At 37.9% G+C, this 16,719-nt stretch overlaps 1 protein-coding gene across 8 annotated transcripts in view; it reads right to left on the bottom strand.

Moving 5' to 3' along the window:
- The window catches only part of Cntln (centlein), a 253,782-nt gene that overhangs the window by 74,315 nt on the left and 162,748 nt on the right, over positions 1-16,719 (bottom strand). For all 8 annotated transcript variants that reach the window (XM_036178204.1, XM_036178206.1, XM_036178205.1 and 5 more), the window contains 2 exons: positions 13,751-13,842; positions 9,739-10,271 (listed from right to left, as the gene is read on the bottom strand). In XM_036178204.1, coding sequence (XP_036034097.1) covers positions 9,739-10,271; positions 13,751-13,842 — 625 coding nt within the window. The remainder of the gene's footprint in view (positions 1-9,738; positions 10,272-13,750; positions 13,843-16,719) is intronic.

Here is a 16,719-nt window from a genome sequence, read left to right as displayed (position 1 = left end):
TGTATGAAAAAATAACTCAGTACCATTTGAATAAATATCCACCATTAAAAATTATTTTTAAAACAAAGAAATAGAAGTTTTAAGGGTGAGGAGGACATGAAAGTAACCTTCACATGGATATATTTGAACTATTTACACAGATACATACTCCTTGAGACATCTTTAGGGGAAAAAAACCTCATGGCTTATTCTAATCTTCCTGATGAAAATAATTTTGAGGTGTTTTACTGCCTTGGTCACTCTAGAACACGCTCTAGCTTATGCTGATGTAAAACCATGACAAGAATTCAAATTCACATCCTAAGAATTGCCCACTAAGTGTTACTTAGAAGAATTTTTGAAGACTACAATTGTGTACATCTCTCTGGCATGTCCATTCTAAAATAGACTCATACAGAATTTCTACATATAGACGATTAAATATCTTATTTCTTTCACAGTAGCTAAACAACTGGCATTTTGTACTCACACAGCCTGATCTCTATTCTTTTGTATAACTGTATGTTCCTAGCCTACTAAGATCTCTGGGAATCATGATTCTAAACTGTATTTTCCACCCCTTATATTTGTACCTATTTTCTGCTTTTTGAGTGCTTTTTTAAATGACGAAGTTGATAAAAAATGCTTTGTTAGGGTTCACCTACACCATTAGTCAATGTAATAGTGCTTTAAAATAACAGAAGATGTGGGAAGGGCAACAGGTAAGGGGTACAGCACTTAGTTATGGTTCAGTCCTCAGTGTGTGTGGGGGAGACATAGGTCAGCCTGATAAGAATTTCTTTTGAAGAACCCATGCAGACTTACAGAATATCAGCTTTGTGTATGTATGTGTGTATAGGATATGTGTTGTATGTGCATTCCTGTGGAGGCCTGAACTTTCTATCTTGTGTTTTCCTCAGTTGCTCTTAACCTTGGTTTTAGAGACAAGTTCTTTCACTGAGCCCAGAGCTCACCAATTGAATAAACTCTGTGGCCAGTGAGCTCTAGGACCCACCTGTCTCTACCTTACCACCCTCCCCCATGAAGAGATAACTGTATGTAGTAACCCATGACCTTTTCATGGGTTCTGAGGATCAGGACTTGTGTGGAAGACTGTTTCCTGTCTGAGTCATTTTCCCAGTCCCAGATCTTCTTTCTAAAATATTTATGAATGGCTCTTTTTATAATAAATTGATGCCTTACTTACGTTTGATTTAAACATTTTCCCCTTTATGTTTTATTTTTAAAAGTCAGAATAGCAATTTACCAAATTTATAAATTCTTTCAATATTCTGAAACTCAGCATGTCTGGCTGAGAACAATAGACTCAATATACTTACTTATTCTGTTATTTTACTAATATTGATATTTCTATATGTAATTTTCCTTTCCTTTCTGTTTGTCCAAAACTTAGCAAGAATTCAATATGCAATGTCTAAAATGTGGAAAAGTTATTACAATCAATCCACATGAGTCTATTAAACAGGTAACAGAATTTATTAAGATATAAATTGAGGAAATCGACTCATGAATACAGAACGGAGTAGAGAGCTGAAGTCATCCTCTGATATGACTAGGAGTGAATCCACCTCCAAGAAAGGAGCAGGGAGAAGGGGCATGTGACCCTTCTCCCAGATCCTTATAAGAGGTCACGTACAAGGCAGGAAGCACTGCCTCCTTCGGGCCATATAGCCCAAGGTCATGGGCAGAGCAAATATCACTACACAAAGTGGCATGATCATTATAATTAGTCATATATTTAGTGATAGAATCTATTGAAAATATCTCTTTGAGGTAGAATGGCTTTAGAGATGGGTCAGTGTTTTATTTTCCTCCCATTTACTCCTTTTCAAAGAATGATGAAGTGTATCCAGTGTTTCATGCATGCAGGATACACTCACTGATGAGGAAGTTCTACAATAATTAGCCCTGTGAAAACCCATATTCTAGGTAGAAAAAAAATCAGACACTAAATATAATATGTTTGAAAGGTTATGCAGTGTGCTATAAGGTAAGAAGAGCCATTAGAAAACCAAACTAAGCAGAGGAAGAGGAAGAAATCCAGAGTCCAAGATGTAAAATGAAGACAAGGTTGCAGTTTGGAAGAGAATGGCCTTCGGGGCAGTCTTAGAGAAGGGGCATAAGTACATGGATGACTAAGAAATGCATGCCCCACAGAAGGCAGGCGCACAGCTGAGGGAGGTGTCTCTGCTCAACAGGAAGAAGCAGCAGGTAGGTAGCCAGATAGACTGGTTAGGACATCCTGGGTAGGAAACTGGACAAATGATGAAATGCATGTCAGGGTGTAACAAGAGGAGTGGTGAGGGAAGTCAGTGTTTTTAGAAGAAAGTCATGATGATTTCCCAATTGATTGGATGTTGGGAATGAAGACTGGACTCAAAGATGATTCCACATTTTTGTTCATTGTAAGTGAAAGAACTGTCATTATTTAGAAAGGAGTTCTGTGTGGGTATGGGTTAGGAAATCAGACACAAAGTACAATGTTAAGCTGACTTTTAGCCTAATTAATCTTAAATTCAGCAGTGAGGCCTATGATGTTTATTTAAATTTGGGGGTGGCTGCAATGACAACATTAATTAAAGATTTAAGGATTGTGTTAACAAATACTATGAAATCACAGAAGAATGTAGATAAAGAAAAAAAAGGAGCTATCCAAGGATTTGAACTTCTATAAACAAAGAGATGGGAGAGAGGGATGGGGAGGAAATAGTAAACAGCACAGTTGGTGACTGCCATCATGGTGCTGTGGCCGAGTCTCACTGAAGAACCTGGCTGTGTCAGTGATCACCACATACAAAGCAGAGCGTGGCTGAGTGTGGAGTCAGCTCTACCAGGAGGTGCTGACAGTCAGATGAGGCGAGCACTGAGAGCTGCCCTTGCACTTGACAATATGGTCACATAGAAAAATCAAATGATCTGGAAAAATGATGAGGTAAAAAAAAAAATTGGAAATAAGGAATAAAGAATGCTTTGAGATTTTGCCGCCAAGGGCTACAAGACACAAGAGACACAAGAGTAGTGACAAGCACAGCCAATCTTCTGATTTCCAGACATGGTTCTAATTCCACCTCAACTAGGGTGATAGATGTGACTAATGTGGTGTCCCCCTCTGCTCACTGTGAATAGAGTAGACTGAGGAGCTAAGTGGAAACAGTCCTAGCTACAGCCTCCACCCACAGCAGTGCCATCCCAAGGGAATGTTATGAAGCCATGAGTAATAGGATCCTTGTCTTTCTGTTGTTGGGGGAAAAAAAACAAAAACAGAATGACCCACAGCAATATGGAGAGGAAAACATTTGTTTCAGGGTATAGGTAACAGCCCATCATTGAGGGAAGCCAGGCCTGGAACTCAAGGAAGAAGCCTGGGCCCCAAACCATGGAGGGCTCCTGATAACTGGCTTGCTCCCAGGCTCACATTCAGCTGCCTTCCTTACATAACCTAGGCCCAACTGCCCAGGGACAGTACCACCCACAGTGGAATGGGGCCTCTTATAACAATTAGAAATCAATAAAGTGCCTCACAGACATGCCCACAAGTTAATGTGGTAGAGGCAGTTCCTCAACTGCAGTCCCCATTCCCACTTGTCAGGCTGACAACCAAGATAAGCCATTACAATCCTCAAACTACTAAGCTCAAAGTCATAATGACAAGAAGCAAAATCTCCAGTGAGTTATTTGGTTAAATGGCCATAGAGAACAACTTTAACCTGTAGGATTTATTCTTCAAACTATGCATTGCTAGCAATGAAATAAAAAGAAATATTAATTAAAGGTACTTCCTATACTCAATGTCTTCTAGCTAGTGCCATAGCATATCCACTGTTCTAAAATGTGGTAAGACCAGAAAATTCCATGATATAGTTCATTATCCCATATCCTTTGCTAGCAAATGTCTTCAACTCTGTAGAATGTTACATAAGACATCATAGGAATATATATGCAAGTCCAATGATGATGGCATTTACAGAAGTTCAAAGGAAAATGCATGCACAAAACAATTATCTGTTACCAAGAAATAACTTGATGCCACTTATGATGGAAGAGGTTCATTGTAATCACCTAGATGCTAAGGGGCTAGCTATCTCCAATGGAGAAAACTGGCACATTGGGCATTTGAATTAGCTTCTGTTTAATATTAAATGTCAGTAGTCAGGTGGGTTTTAGTGAGAAGCCAGTTGTTTTGGACTCATGCAAAGCTGTGGCCTCTGCTGCCACAGCTAGCTAGTCTGTTCATTATATAAAGCAGAAATACCTGGAGAACAGGCAACAGGCACATGATGGTTCACTCTGCTCCCAGGTGTAGGGGCTGATCCTGTTCCAAAAGTTCCATTTAACTCCCATGAAACTCCCTATCATTAATCTTCCAATATTTCCTTCAAAGGTTTTGATATGCAAAAAGACACTTCATGTGACTTACTCTCCCAGTATTTAGTGTCAAACCTCATTGCTTTCTTTTGAAAGAAATGATACTTGTGACTTTCCAGAGGTTTTAGATGAATGTGCGTTTCAGGGGTTAGATCATGTTATTATGGAGTCCAGGACGTTCAAAATCTGCTGTGTAGGTCAGTTGACTGGAGATCCACAAGTCCCACCAGTGTGACTACCTTCTGAAAATGGCAGGCATACATTGTGTATGGGGAACTAGTGATCCAGTTCCAGCCTGAAGACCTCCAGGCAGTTTTCCAGGAGAGCTGAAGGAACAGCTGAAAGCTAAGGAGTCACTAGAGAATTAATTCCTCCTTGCTTCCTATTCTTAATTCCTATTCTTAATTTTGAAAAGGAATTTGCATGGATTAAAAAAAATCTGAGCACTTGGGAGGAGAAGGTAGGAGGATCAGGATTTTGAAGCCAGCCTGCGATGCAGGAGACACTGTCTCCAAAGATACTTGAAAAAATCTGCTCCCCCTCTGAGCTTTATCAAGTGTTTGAATAGAAAACGGCTGCTAACTGAAGAATGTGCCATGTAGCTCTATAAAGTGACTCTCGGACTTTTCAGAAGCTCCCTGGACCATCTGGTTGTCTTCTACTCAGTATTCAATCTGTGTGGATCTAACCAAGCTCCATCCTAGCAAATAGGATGTATAACCTAGTGCTCACTCATTTAAATGTTAATGTCATCTAAGCACACCCTCTAAGCTAATACTAAGATTAACTCTCATAGATGTGTAGAGAGAGGCAAAAGAGAACATTGTGGTGGATAGTTGATACTGTCTATTGAAGGACTGCCTCCATCAGACAGGCCTGCGGTTTGTCTGTGAGATATTTTTTTTGCTTATGGAGGGGGAAGGGCCCAGGCCACCATGGACAGCCACATCCCTAGGCAGGTGAACCCTGGTGTATAAGCCAGATGGCTGAACATGAGTCAATGAATGAGCAGGAACAGCACTGCTCTATGGTCTCTGCTTCAGTTCCTGAACTGAAGTCCTTGCTTGTGACATTCCTCAACGTTGGGCTGAGACCAGAAGGGTCAAACATATAATCCATCCCCCTTGTTTTTCTGAAGCTGCTTTTGGTCAGAGTGTTTTATCATGCAAAAGCAACAAGAATAAACATGTTCTTATAAAATGTATGAAATAAACAACAGGTGATGATTACATAATGTTATTGTATATTACATACATATGACTAAGTTCCATTTTTCGTAGTATCCAACTAATCTTCTTACACTATGTGTCTTAGGGTTTCTATTGCTGAGATACAGTACCATGCCAAAAAGTAACTTGGGAAAGAAGGGACTTACTTCATCTTAGGGCTCTCAGGTCACACTTCTTTGTTTAGAGAAGTCAAGGCAGGAACTAAAGCAGAGGGTATGGAGGACTGCTGTTTACTGGCTTGCTCCCCATAGCTTGCTCAACATGTCTCCTTATACATCCTGGGACCATGTGCCCAGGTGTGGCACTGTCCACAGTGAGCTGGGCCCTCCCACACCTATATCATTAATCAACACAATACCCTACAGACTGACAGGCCTACAAATAATCTGACAGAAATATTTTTTTCAGCTGGGTTCTTTTCCCCAGATAACTCTAGCCTATGTAAAGTTGACAAAAACTAAGGACTACACTACAGAAAACTACAAGAAATAAACTCTTGTGAATGTCTGTGATATTCTATTAATTTCTAATGTGTGAGAATTCTTTGCAGCTAAATAGTTTCTGGGACTGTTCTGCCAATCAGGAAGTGTAACAACATCACTGTGCCAAAGTGAGTTACATTGCTGAACAGCTTAGATGATATTCTCATATTAAAAAATACAGTGATATCTCTTCAAAACATATGACTTTATAAACATGCACTCATACAATGAAATTGAAATTGAATATATTACCTAACTTTTATGTATTTATCAATATACATAGACTCAGACATAAATAAACAATACCAATATATTATGAAAAGTACAGGGGTATTATATTGTTGAGGTACAGATTGCAGCTGACACTAGATTTTCCTTGAAGATATGGATAAATATTTAGTGGATTCTGTTAGGTACTAGTTTGTTTACAACCACTTGTGAGACTAGGGAAGAAGAAATTGAGAAAAGTAAAAAGAAAGAGAAAATACAGATTTGATCTTATGGCTTTGCCTTCATAAATATGTTTTTTTAAAATCTCTCGCTGTCTGGCTCGCTCTCGCTCTCTCTCTCTCTCTCTCTCTCTCTCTCTCTCTCTCTCTCTCTCTCTCTCTCTCTCTCTGTTACATAAATTCCTAAATGCTCTTTTAATAAAAATCCCTGGGATAGATACTGGGGTAAATGCTGAAAAATCAGAGAGACAAAGGAACAAGCCTCACATCTCACCTCACCAACTCCACGAATCTTCTGACTGAAGATTCTTCTGAGTCCTCAGCCAAAAGGGGTCCAGCCAAAAAGGCTTCAGCTGAAAAGGCTCCAGCCAAAAAGCCTTAGTTCCTGTCTCCTCACACCTTATATACCTTTCTCCACCCACCCATATCACCTCCTCCTAGTGCTGGGATTAAAGGAGTTTAACTCCCATGTGCTTGGACTAAAGGTGTGTGCCACCACTGCCCGGTTCTGTTTCTCTCCTACACTGAATCAATCTCATGTAATCCAGGGTGGCTTTGAACTCACATAGCTCCAGATCTCTGCCTCCTAAGTGTTAGGATTTAAGGTGTGTGCCACCACTGCCTGGCATCTGTGTTTAATCTAGTGGCTTGCTCTGTTCTCTGATCTTTAGCAAATTTTATTAGGGTACACAATATATCACCATCTCTCTCTCTCTCTCTCTCTCTCTCTCTCTCTCTCTCTCTCTCTTTCTCTCTCTCGTGTGTGTGTGTGTGTGTATGTGTGTGTGTGTGTGTGTGTGTGTGTACATGTGCACATATATGCCATAATGCACCTGTGATTATCAGAGGACTCTTTCTGTCTCTTTTCCTCTGTGTCTCTTTCTCTGTCTCTCTCTGTGTGTACCCATGTGCACTTGTATGCCATGATGCACCTATAATGATCAGAGTACAGTTCCCAGGAGTTGGTTTTCTCCTCTCCCACAGTAATGTCATCAGACTTGGTACAGCAGCATCTTTACCCAGGAAGCTATCTCACTTGCCCCATAAACATGCCTTTTTAGTTTCTTTATCTGCCTAAAGACTAGGAACTTCATTTAATAATCATTTAAAACATTTTACAAACCTACCAGCACATTGGAACCAGGTAACAATCTTCAAATAAAACTGATGCTTCTAGTCCACCTCAAAAATTATAGTAACATTGGCTTGGAATGTTTGAGCTTGGAGACTTGTATAGGACCTCTCTGTTATTATAATGTGCAAACAGTTGCTCAGGCTCAGAAAACAATTCTACAAGCTATGCCATTTTGCCATTGGGAAGCATTGACATAAAGAGCATTAGGATACCTGAGAAACAGGCTCAGAAACAAGGTTTCTTTCACCTTTCTTTCCTCTCTCTTACTCCTTATTTTCCCCCAAAGTAAAATGGCATAAGTCCAAGTAATGACAAACAGTAGATCATTTGTGCTGGTTTCCATAAGAAATGTCCCTCACAGTGCTGGGTTGGTGGCACTGTTGGTGAGCTTCAGGAGGTGCAGCCTTTCTGGATTAAGTTCTGTCACTATGGGTGGACTTTGAGAGTTGAAACCTCATATCACTTCCAATCCACTCTCTGCTTCATGCTGTCTGTCAGATGGCATGCTGTCCCCACCATAATAGGTTCCAACCCTCTGCAAGCATAAACAACATTAAACTCTTTCTTCTATAAGTTGCCTTGATCATGATGTTTTATCAAGCAATAAAAAAGTAATGAATACAGACCCTTTCCTCCAAAGCAAGCATAAAATATAAACTTACTCTAACCTATGCCTGCTTCTCAGGGAAATGAAATCTCCTCATCTACCACGCTCAGTAAGAGAAGACCCCCCAGTCCATAAAAGACTCACTCTGCCCGAAAAGGAGTGCCATGCAGAGGCTTAGAACACCTGAACAGAAGGACGTCACTGGACCTCTCCTTCTTGGCCCTTGCTCTTATTTTGGACATTCTATAGTTATGTGTCTTTTTATCTACATTTTTATAGAACTGTCCATTTTTCATGAAAGCTAAGCATTAAAATGGAAACTTTCCTCCAATTCTTTGGGCTTTCATTCATCTTCCACTGTCATGTAAAACTTTGAAAAATAAATGTGCTCTTTTTCGCTGGGATGTCTTTTGCTACAGGAATGTGAGCCATGCTATTTATGAGGGCAAGGAAAGGCATCACCTCCCACCAGAGAGAGAGAGAGAGAGAGAGAGAGAGAGAGAGAGAGGTTCCCATTATGCTTTAAGGTCATTTTCATTTCTGTGCCTAAGAAAAATTTCCCTAGTCATCCCACATCTAAAACAGAATACTGCAGAAGAGCTTAAAACAAACAAAACTAGAGTAAATCAATGTAGGTATATATTATTATGAAAAAGAAAGAAAATTTAAAACCACGGCAAAGTGGCCAACTTGTTTGTAAGTCTAACAATGAACGTCTTTCTTGCACAGGTATAACTAAGAGGTGCTTTGCTTCTATGCTTCAAGTATACATGAGTGTACAGCCAGGTGTAAGATCAGGAAATGTACAGACTTCTAGTAGTCACTTCTTGATATTCAATGGGGGCTAAATGACTCAAGAATACAAATCTATACAACTCTTAAGTTCTTTAACTTCCATCCAGTTAAAGTTTGTACAATGACTTTCCATAATACACACATGAAATAATTAGTAAAGATGGTTCTTAATTTAAAGGCTGTTAAACAGCTTGTAGACATCTGGTAACAAGCTGAAATGGGTCATTCAAAATTTATCTAACTAAATTAAGGGGGAAAAATGTTTCTCCTCCCAGGTTGGCATGTCACAAGATAACTAAACCGACTTAGTAGACTTGCCTGGGAATCCTTAGCTGTCAGTGGTGAATATGCAAAGGGCCAGCAAATTAAATCAACCTGCCAAACTGTCAATTTCAAGCCTCATGACTGCATGAAAATAGCATCACTGGAAGAAATCAAGCATTGCCTTCTTTTGGGTTTCCTGGCACCTATTCAAATACTCAAGCAGTTGTGGCTAATTTTGCATGCAAATTTCAGTCAATAAGCTCAGAACAAGACCTCCCAAGATATTTCAAAGGCTCTGACAGTATTTTTTCTGAATACCAAATCGACAGTAGTTGAAATTCAATCTCCATTTGCCAGTACTTTACATATGCACACTGTCCCCACTACAGAGCTAAGTTAATGAGAGCCTTACCTGCCTTCACTCACATCTTCCCAGCCGTCCTTGCTGATGTTCTCAAAGTGGCTCATAACCTTGATGGAGTGATTGAGAACAGTGTGGTGGCGACCCACAGAGATCTTTCTCTTGGCAGCTTTAAATTTCACCTTGGTAGTGGTAGTCTTGCAGTCACACTGCCGGGCTCTCACATCTGCAGTGGCCATAGCAGATTTAGCTTGGTCTGTGGGATGGTGCACTTTCTCCCCTGGACTCACCGCCTCTTCCTTTTCATTTCTCAAAGCCTTGGTGTCTGCCACCTGTTTCCTCAGGGTGGTGATCTCCTTCTCCAGCGCAGTGATTTTGATCTCAAGTTCACCTCGGTCGTCTTCTACATCTTTGCTCACCTTCAGTAGACGCTCTAGCTCTCTTTCTCTCACCTCGGAATCTTCTTGATAGTGTTTTAACTGGGATTTCAGGAAATCGTTTTCTTTCTTTAATTTTGTATTCCCCTCTTTTAATTTTCTTGACTTATTCTCGAAAGACCTTAGCCGATTTTCCAACTCAATGACCTAAGCAAGAAAGTTTAATTTATTCCTTTAAAATTTAAAACCATAATCTACTTCATATCATTTCTAACTGATGCAATTTACATTTAGCACAAGGACAAAATGAATCTAAAGCACTTAATTTCTAAATAATTCTAAGGTGATGTAGATGAATACATTCAGAAATGCAATAATGCATCTGCTGGATAAAGGACAGATGGTCAAAGAAGTGAAAATCCTCTGTAAAGTGATACAGAACTATGGGTGTCAATGAGCATAGAGTTCTCTAAGATTGTAGGTACTTTGGTGAAAAGAAATCGTTTCAGAAAAATAAACTGTTTATAGAAATAGCCTTAAAATAGGTTCATGGAGAAACTATTGGTAAACACTTGACAAACCCATTAGAAAGTGATGACAAAATAAATAACCTGTAACAGTTTTATTTCTAAATTAGAAAAGTACCATTTTAATTCTCATGTGATCCTTATTTCATACAATAAAATATTTTTTAAAAAATTATGTTCAATAATCTAAAATTATAAGAAGGTTGCTTATAAATAAAGCATTTCCATTCATTCCAATAAATATTGCTCCTGTTGTAGGACACAGCGATGTACAAATACACTCCAGGCCCTATGAATCAACAGCCATTGGAAAGACACACACTTGCACATCTTAAAGTAATACATGATAGGATGTAAATGCTGTAGGTCTAAACATCTATAACTCTTATGGAAGGAAGCTCGGATTTAGAACTTGAAAAATCACAAGAGTTGTCATTTGAAAAATAACGTTTTACTATTTTTCAAAATGGTTTTATAAGTATAATTGAAACAGAAACTTGAAAACTGCTTTTGCAAAGAAGCACTGCCTCTTCATGTGAGTCCACAAGACAACCAGAAGCAGAAGAGATGGCAGGTATGCCTTTGTTTGCATTTGTATGTTGGCTCAAGAAACAGAGAGGAGTTATTGTCTCTAATCTTACCCACAGAATACCCATAGAATTCCACAAAGAGCCACAGTGTCAGATAACTCTACATTTCTAACTGAGGACAGCATCCCACGATTTCAAAAGGCTGCATTCTCAGGGAGTAACAGACGAACAATTTAACACTTTCTTGGACCTCCTTGATGATGGCTCTGAGCTGACATAATAATGGGAGGACCACACCTTGACCAGGACTGATTAATTCACACCTTCTAGTTTCAACTAAACCTAGGGACCATGGCAGTACATACATTATGGACTCTAAAAGAGACATGCACTGAAGCTCTTCATTTGCTCCTTTCAGTAATGTGTCTTTGTGGCTGGAGAGATAGTTCAGTCAGTAAAGTACTTACCTCTAGCAGGAAGGTCTGAGTTTGATTCCCAGAACTTACATCCCCAAAGTCAGGGGGTTCTAGAGCTGGGGAGGCAGGGACAGATGGACTCCTGCATCTAACTGACCAGCTAGCCTAGCTTACTTGACCAGTGAGTAAATTCCAGGTTAGTAAGAGACCCCGTCCCCCCAAAAAAAACAAACAAACAAAAACCCCAAAAGTGGATTGTGCCTGAAGTGTTCTTAGATCTCCACAAGTATGCATATGCACACACCACACCACACACACAGGAATACGCACATGTAAGAAGAAAATTCAGATGGATCTGATCTGAAGTGGGAGGCTATTCAGGACATGAAAGACAGACGGCTACAATATCAAGGCCAACCTGGGCAACAAAATGAGTTCAAACCCAGCCCATGCAAATTAAAAGGCCCTGTATCAAAATAAAAATTATATGTGTGTATGTCTACTTACATACATATATATGTGAAAATAGACATATATATTCATACACTTGAAACCATTTCATTGAACCTGATAATATATTTTGTAAAAGGAAATAAATTGAGACAAATGCTAAAATTTGAAAGCAGCATTTTACTATCAATGATAGTAGTGCTGTATTGTAACTACAGGTTGATAGAGACTATCCTATTAAAACACAGAAAACTATACTAAATCTCTCTCTCTCTCTTTATATATATATACACATATGTATATATATGCATAAAACTAGATACATGCATGTATATATATATATATTTTGCTGGGAAAATTGTTGGTGATAGATAACTTGCTGAGCACATGTGAGACCCTAAATTCAATCCCTAATGCCATATAATATAAATATTAATTAGTTAAAAGTAGTAAATTTAGCAATGAAATTTTCAAAAGATGACTATGAATGACATAACTGCATAAGCTAATATTAAAAAGTAAGAAATTAATATGCTAATTTGATTCAAGTCCAATGAAAATAATCACTGTTCTTTTTCTGAGCCTAAATGCATTTCTGTACCTGTAATGCTAGTTGTCAGTTGTAGAGGGTAGATAGAGATCAGTTTTTATACACTTTCTCCTCTAGAAGAATAGTCACAGAATATGAATCTATACAAACAAAATTATACAAAATAGCGAAGAAAAATACTATTTTGAAACAAAGCTGGTACATCAGTACAAAGTATAAGACATCCTAGCTGATGGTACATTGATGGCATCAGTTTTTCACCCTTTTCAAGATGAATGAATGTGAGCCTCTCTCATTCTCTCACCTATGATATTAACCTGGCATGTGTCATTCAGTAGTAATGACATGACATCCTTTGTTACAGGACAGTGGCAAGAAGTTCATGAAAAGTCCCTACAAGTCTATCCACAGCTATGAGAAATAAAGGTAGTAAAGTGAAGTTGTTCATATATGTTTACATTTTCAGTTTTATGAATTGACTCTTTAGTAAAACCGAAAACTAATCCAAAGTAGCTAGATAACAGTCAAAATATATTTTACTTAAAAATAAATTTTCAGTAATATTGCCAGTAAGTGTTCATACACTTGAAACCATTTCATTGAACCTGATAATATATTTTGTGAAAAGAAATAAATTTAGATGAATGCTAAAATTTAAAAGCAGCATTTTACTATCAATGATTGCAGTTCTGTATTTGTGACTACAGGTTGACATCCACTGTCCTATTAAAATACAGGAAACTACACTAAATCATAGGCTAAATTTTTATTGACAATAAGTCACACATATTTTTAAGTTTAAAGTATAGAGATAATGCCATTTTACTGTGGCAGAGCTATAAATATAAAAAGCAATCTAAGCCTGTGGCAGAAGAGCCAGGTCTCCTGATCCCTTTGTAACTTGAACAGTTCACTTATAACTAATAAGCACATATATTCTAAATTTTCTTAACTTTTCTTCTTTTCATTTTCTCCCCTCCATCTATAAAAATATTTTTAATCTATGTCCAAGGAAGTACAAGTATTTACACATTTATTTTTCTTACATTGATTTCTTTTACCCCATTTTGGCAAGCCAATGATTTTGAATTATGAATTTAAATTAAGGATTCACACAAGGTTTAAGTTCATGAGCCCTCGTTTTAAAATATAATCCTTTATGGTAAAATTCCGATTTAGCTTGCGCAGCTCAATATCTTAGAGATTAGAGTACCTTCTGCAATGTCTGCTCTAGTATTGCTTTCTCATTCTTCTCTGGGGTACTCTTCTTGACCCCAACATCTTCATGGTGTCTAAAGACTTGTTCTGGAAGCAAATAAATAATATATTATGGTATATCATATATTACTGAAACACTGTGCTGTCATTTTAAGAGGGAAGGTTGTGTGGTTTTTCAATTATGAATAATCTAGTCTATTGTCTTGTAGAGTATTTGGTCAAAACTAAATGGTAACCTTTCTTAAGAGCTTTTTGTCACATAATTACGTATCTTTGTCGTATCACTATATTTTTCCTGCAGTGTGAAGACTTTCAAAGTCACAATAGACCTGCAGGTGAACAATGTTATACTTTCATTCCCATGTTCATTCTTTTGTAGACTATTCTGCCTTTACCTTAAAAGCAGAATTCACTGCTGTTTTATCTCCAGCCATTACTAGTTTTGTTCTGCTGATCCTGCTCCCTGCCAGGAGGATCAGAGTGCTCACTGAACAAAGCAAACAGTAACAGAATTAGAGACTGAAACCCTAACAGTGCAAGAACCTTTCCTTCCAGGGAAAGACCATGCACAGGCAGGTTAAACCATAAAAGTCTCATTTCTGGAGGAGCTGTGGCTTCCTAAGAAATAAGCCCACATTCATTGGTGAAGTTGTTTGATAAATCACTCCAGCACTGGATGGCAACTCACGACCACAGCTTTCCCAGTGCTACAAAAACCTGCAAGTAATTTACCAAGTTAAGGAAAACACTGTCATACATTTTTCATTAATATTAAAATTCATCCAAATCTATAACTATGTCATTTACAGCTGGGTTACAGTGATGAAGTTACCATTTTTTTTTACTGAATTCCTGAACTGTCTTTTAAGTACAATGTTCTTAAAGAACAAAGCAGGGATTAGAAAGGAATGTGCAACACTAAGAGGGTTTGCATCTGTGTTAGCTTCCTTTTGCTTTAAAGTAAGCCTGACTGCTGTAGGTCAGTGTACAACTTTGATTTATCAACAAAGGAAGAGAAAACAATATTATTCTCTGTGGAGTAGAAATCCTCCTGATAAAAACAGTGACTAACAAGTTTGTTAGAGTGAATTAGGCATTTCTTTTGTCTTTGAAACATGACATACTCAATTAAAACGTCTGTGCTCATGAAATAAATAGAACACTGTCCTAAGAATAATAAAAGCAAGAATAGGTAGAAGTTGCCTCTTGGGGAATATGTACTTTACCTTGATAATAATCTATATGCTCCCAAGCTTCTTTTTCTAGTCCCTTAACACCATGGTGCTGAATTCATTTACAGCACTCTTCAGCAATATAGAAATAATATGCAAATCTAATTCATCTGTTATAGTCATTTAAATATCTCCTATAGTTCTGAGTAAACTGTTTGTCCTTAAAAATAAGATAGTAGTAATATATTCACATAGCACAGAGTACTAACAACATCTATATATTGTTAATAAACATAAACACTGAAGAATGATTTTAAAAGAATTTCCTTGATGCATATTTGGTCCTAGGTATGTGCAATGAATACTGGACAGAATAGTTGAGCATGTTCACCTGTGGATGTCACCCAGAAAGATTTTTTCTTGCCTTTATAGTGTCTATAAAAATAATGAAGCAGTTAGGCTCAGGCTATGGAGGGAAACAAGGAATATACTCTTAGGCACTTTGGTAACAGATCTCAAGATGTGAGAACTGAGGCAAGAGCATCTAGTTAAGTAAATGGCATTTCTCTTCTCTTCTCTTCTTTGCTCGCTCTCGCCCTCCCTCCCTCCCTCCCTCCCTCCCTCCCTCTCTCTCTCTCTCTCTGGAAAGTATGCTTCATTCTGTAAGAGATTTATTTGACCACATGGTTTAAATGCTTTAATTTTTACTAGCATTAAAAATTTTCTGGATTCATTTTCTTACTTTCTCAGAAATTTCTTTTTCTGTTTTTAAATACTAACTTTGTTAATAGTTTGTTAATATTTTGTTTTATTTTACTTTTTGTTTCCTTTCCATTTAAACTTCTTGGTTTACCATGGAGGTAAAGGGTTTTTTTCCCTCTATCTTGGAGCCTAAGTCCACTGAAAGAAATGGAGATTTGTAGGGGGAAATGAATACCACACAAACTATGAAAACTACAGAAGGGCCAGATGGTTCAAGCTTCAGTACCCTCACCAAGAGGACAGGGGAGATGGAGCATGGAACTGAAGACATTTTTTAGGGGTATAAAATGACCTTTAGGGAAACTGAGTGGGCCTGAGGGACATACAACAGCCTGGGACAGAGGTGAACACAGAGACTGTAGTAACACAAAGGTTGTCTTTCCATGTCCTACAGTCATCAGAACAGGTATTGTCTTTAAAGAGAATTGTCAAATACCTTGCAGCCTGCTTTTCTATGAGTTAATCCTTGGTTAATGAGATTTTAGAGAGGGGCACTAAGTCAGAGTAAGGAAATCCACATGTCACCCTGAGCCTGATAGCAATATGCAAAGGAAGGTCAGAAATATCTAGGTTCTAAGGCAGCTGAAAGGCTCCCCAGTTTCCTTTATTTCAAATTGCTCAGTATAGCTGGGGTACAGGGTGCTCAGCACTCAGTGTGGGGAGAATAAAGATTCTGAGTTCCAGGTCAGCCTGGTCTGCAATGAAAGATTCTGTCTCATTGTCAAAGTGTCATGAGTTTGGGCTATTATTTCCCAAGCTTTAACATTCCATTGAATAATTAACTAAATTATTCTGCAACATTTTACTGTTTATTATTTTTATTATTCTTTTATATTCTAATTTAACTGTTATATGTTAATTATACATTATTTTAAAGACCTATCATAATTGTTCTGATTTTTCCCATTTTAACATTTAATTATTTAATTATTCATAAATGTTTGTTTCAATAATTACATTTGTTTTTGATAAATTGTGAACATTAGTTTAGCATTTTTAATTTGATTTCTACTAGTTTTATTTGAAATAT

This window comes from Onychomys torridus, chromosome 2 (assembly GCF_903995425.1).
Source record: "Onychomys torridus chromosome 2, mOncTor1.1, whole genome shotgun sequence".
NCBI lineage: Eukaryota > Metazoa > Chordata > Mammalia > Rodentia > Cricetidae > Onychomys > Onychomys torridus.
This window is presented reverse-complemented; position numbering and strand designations above follow the sequence as displayed.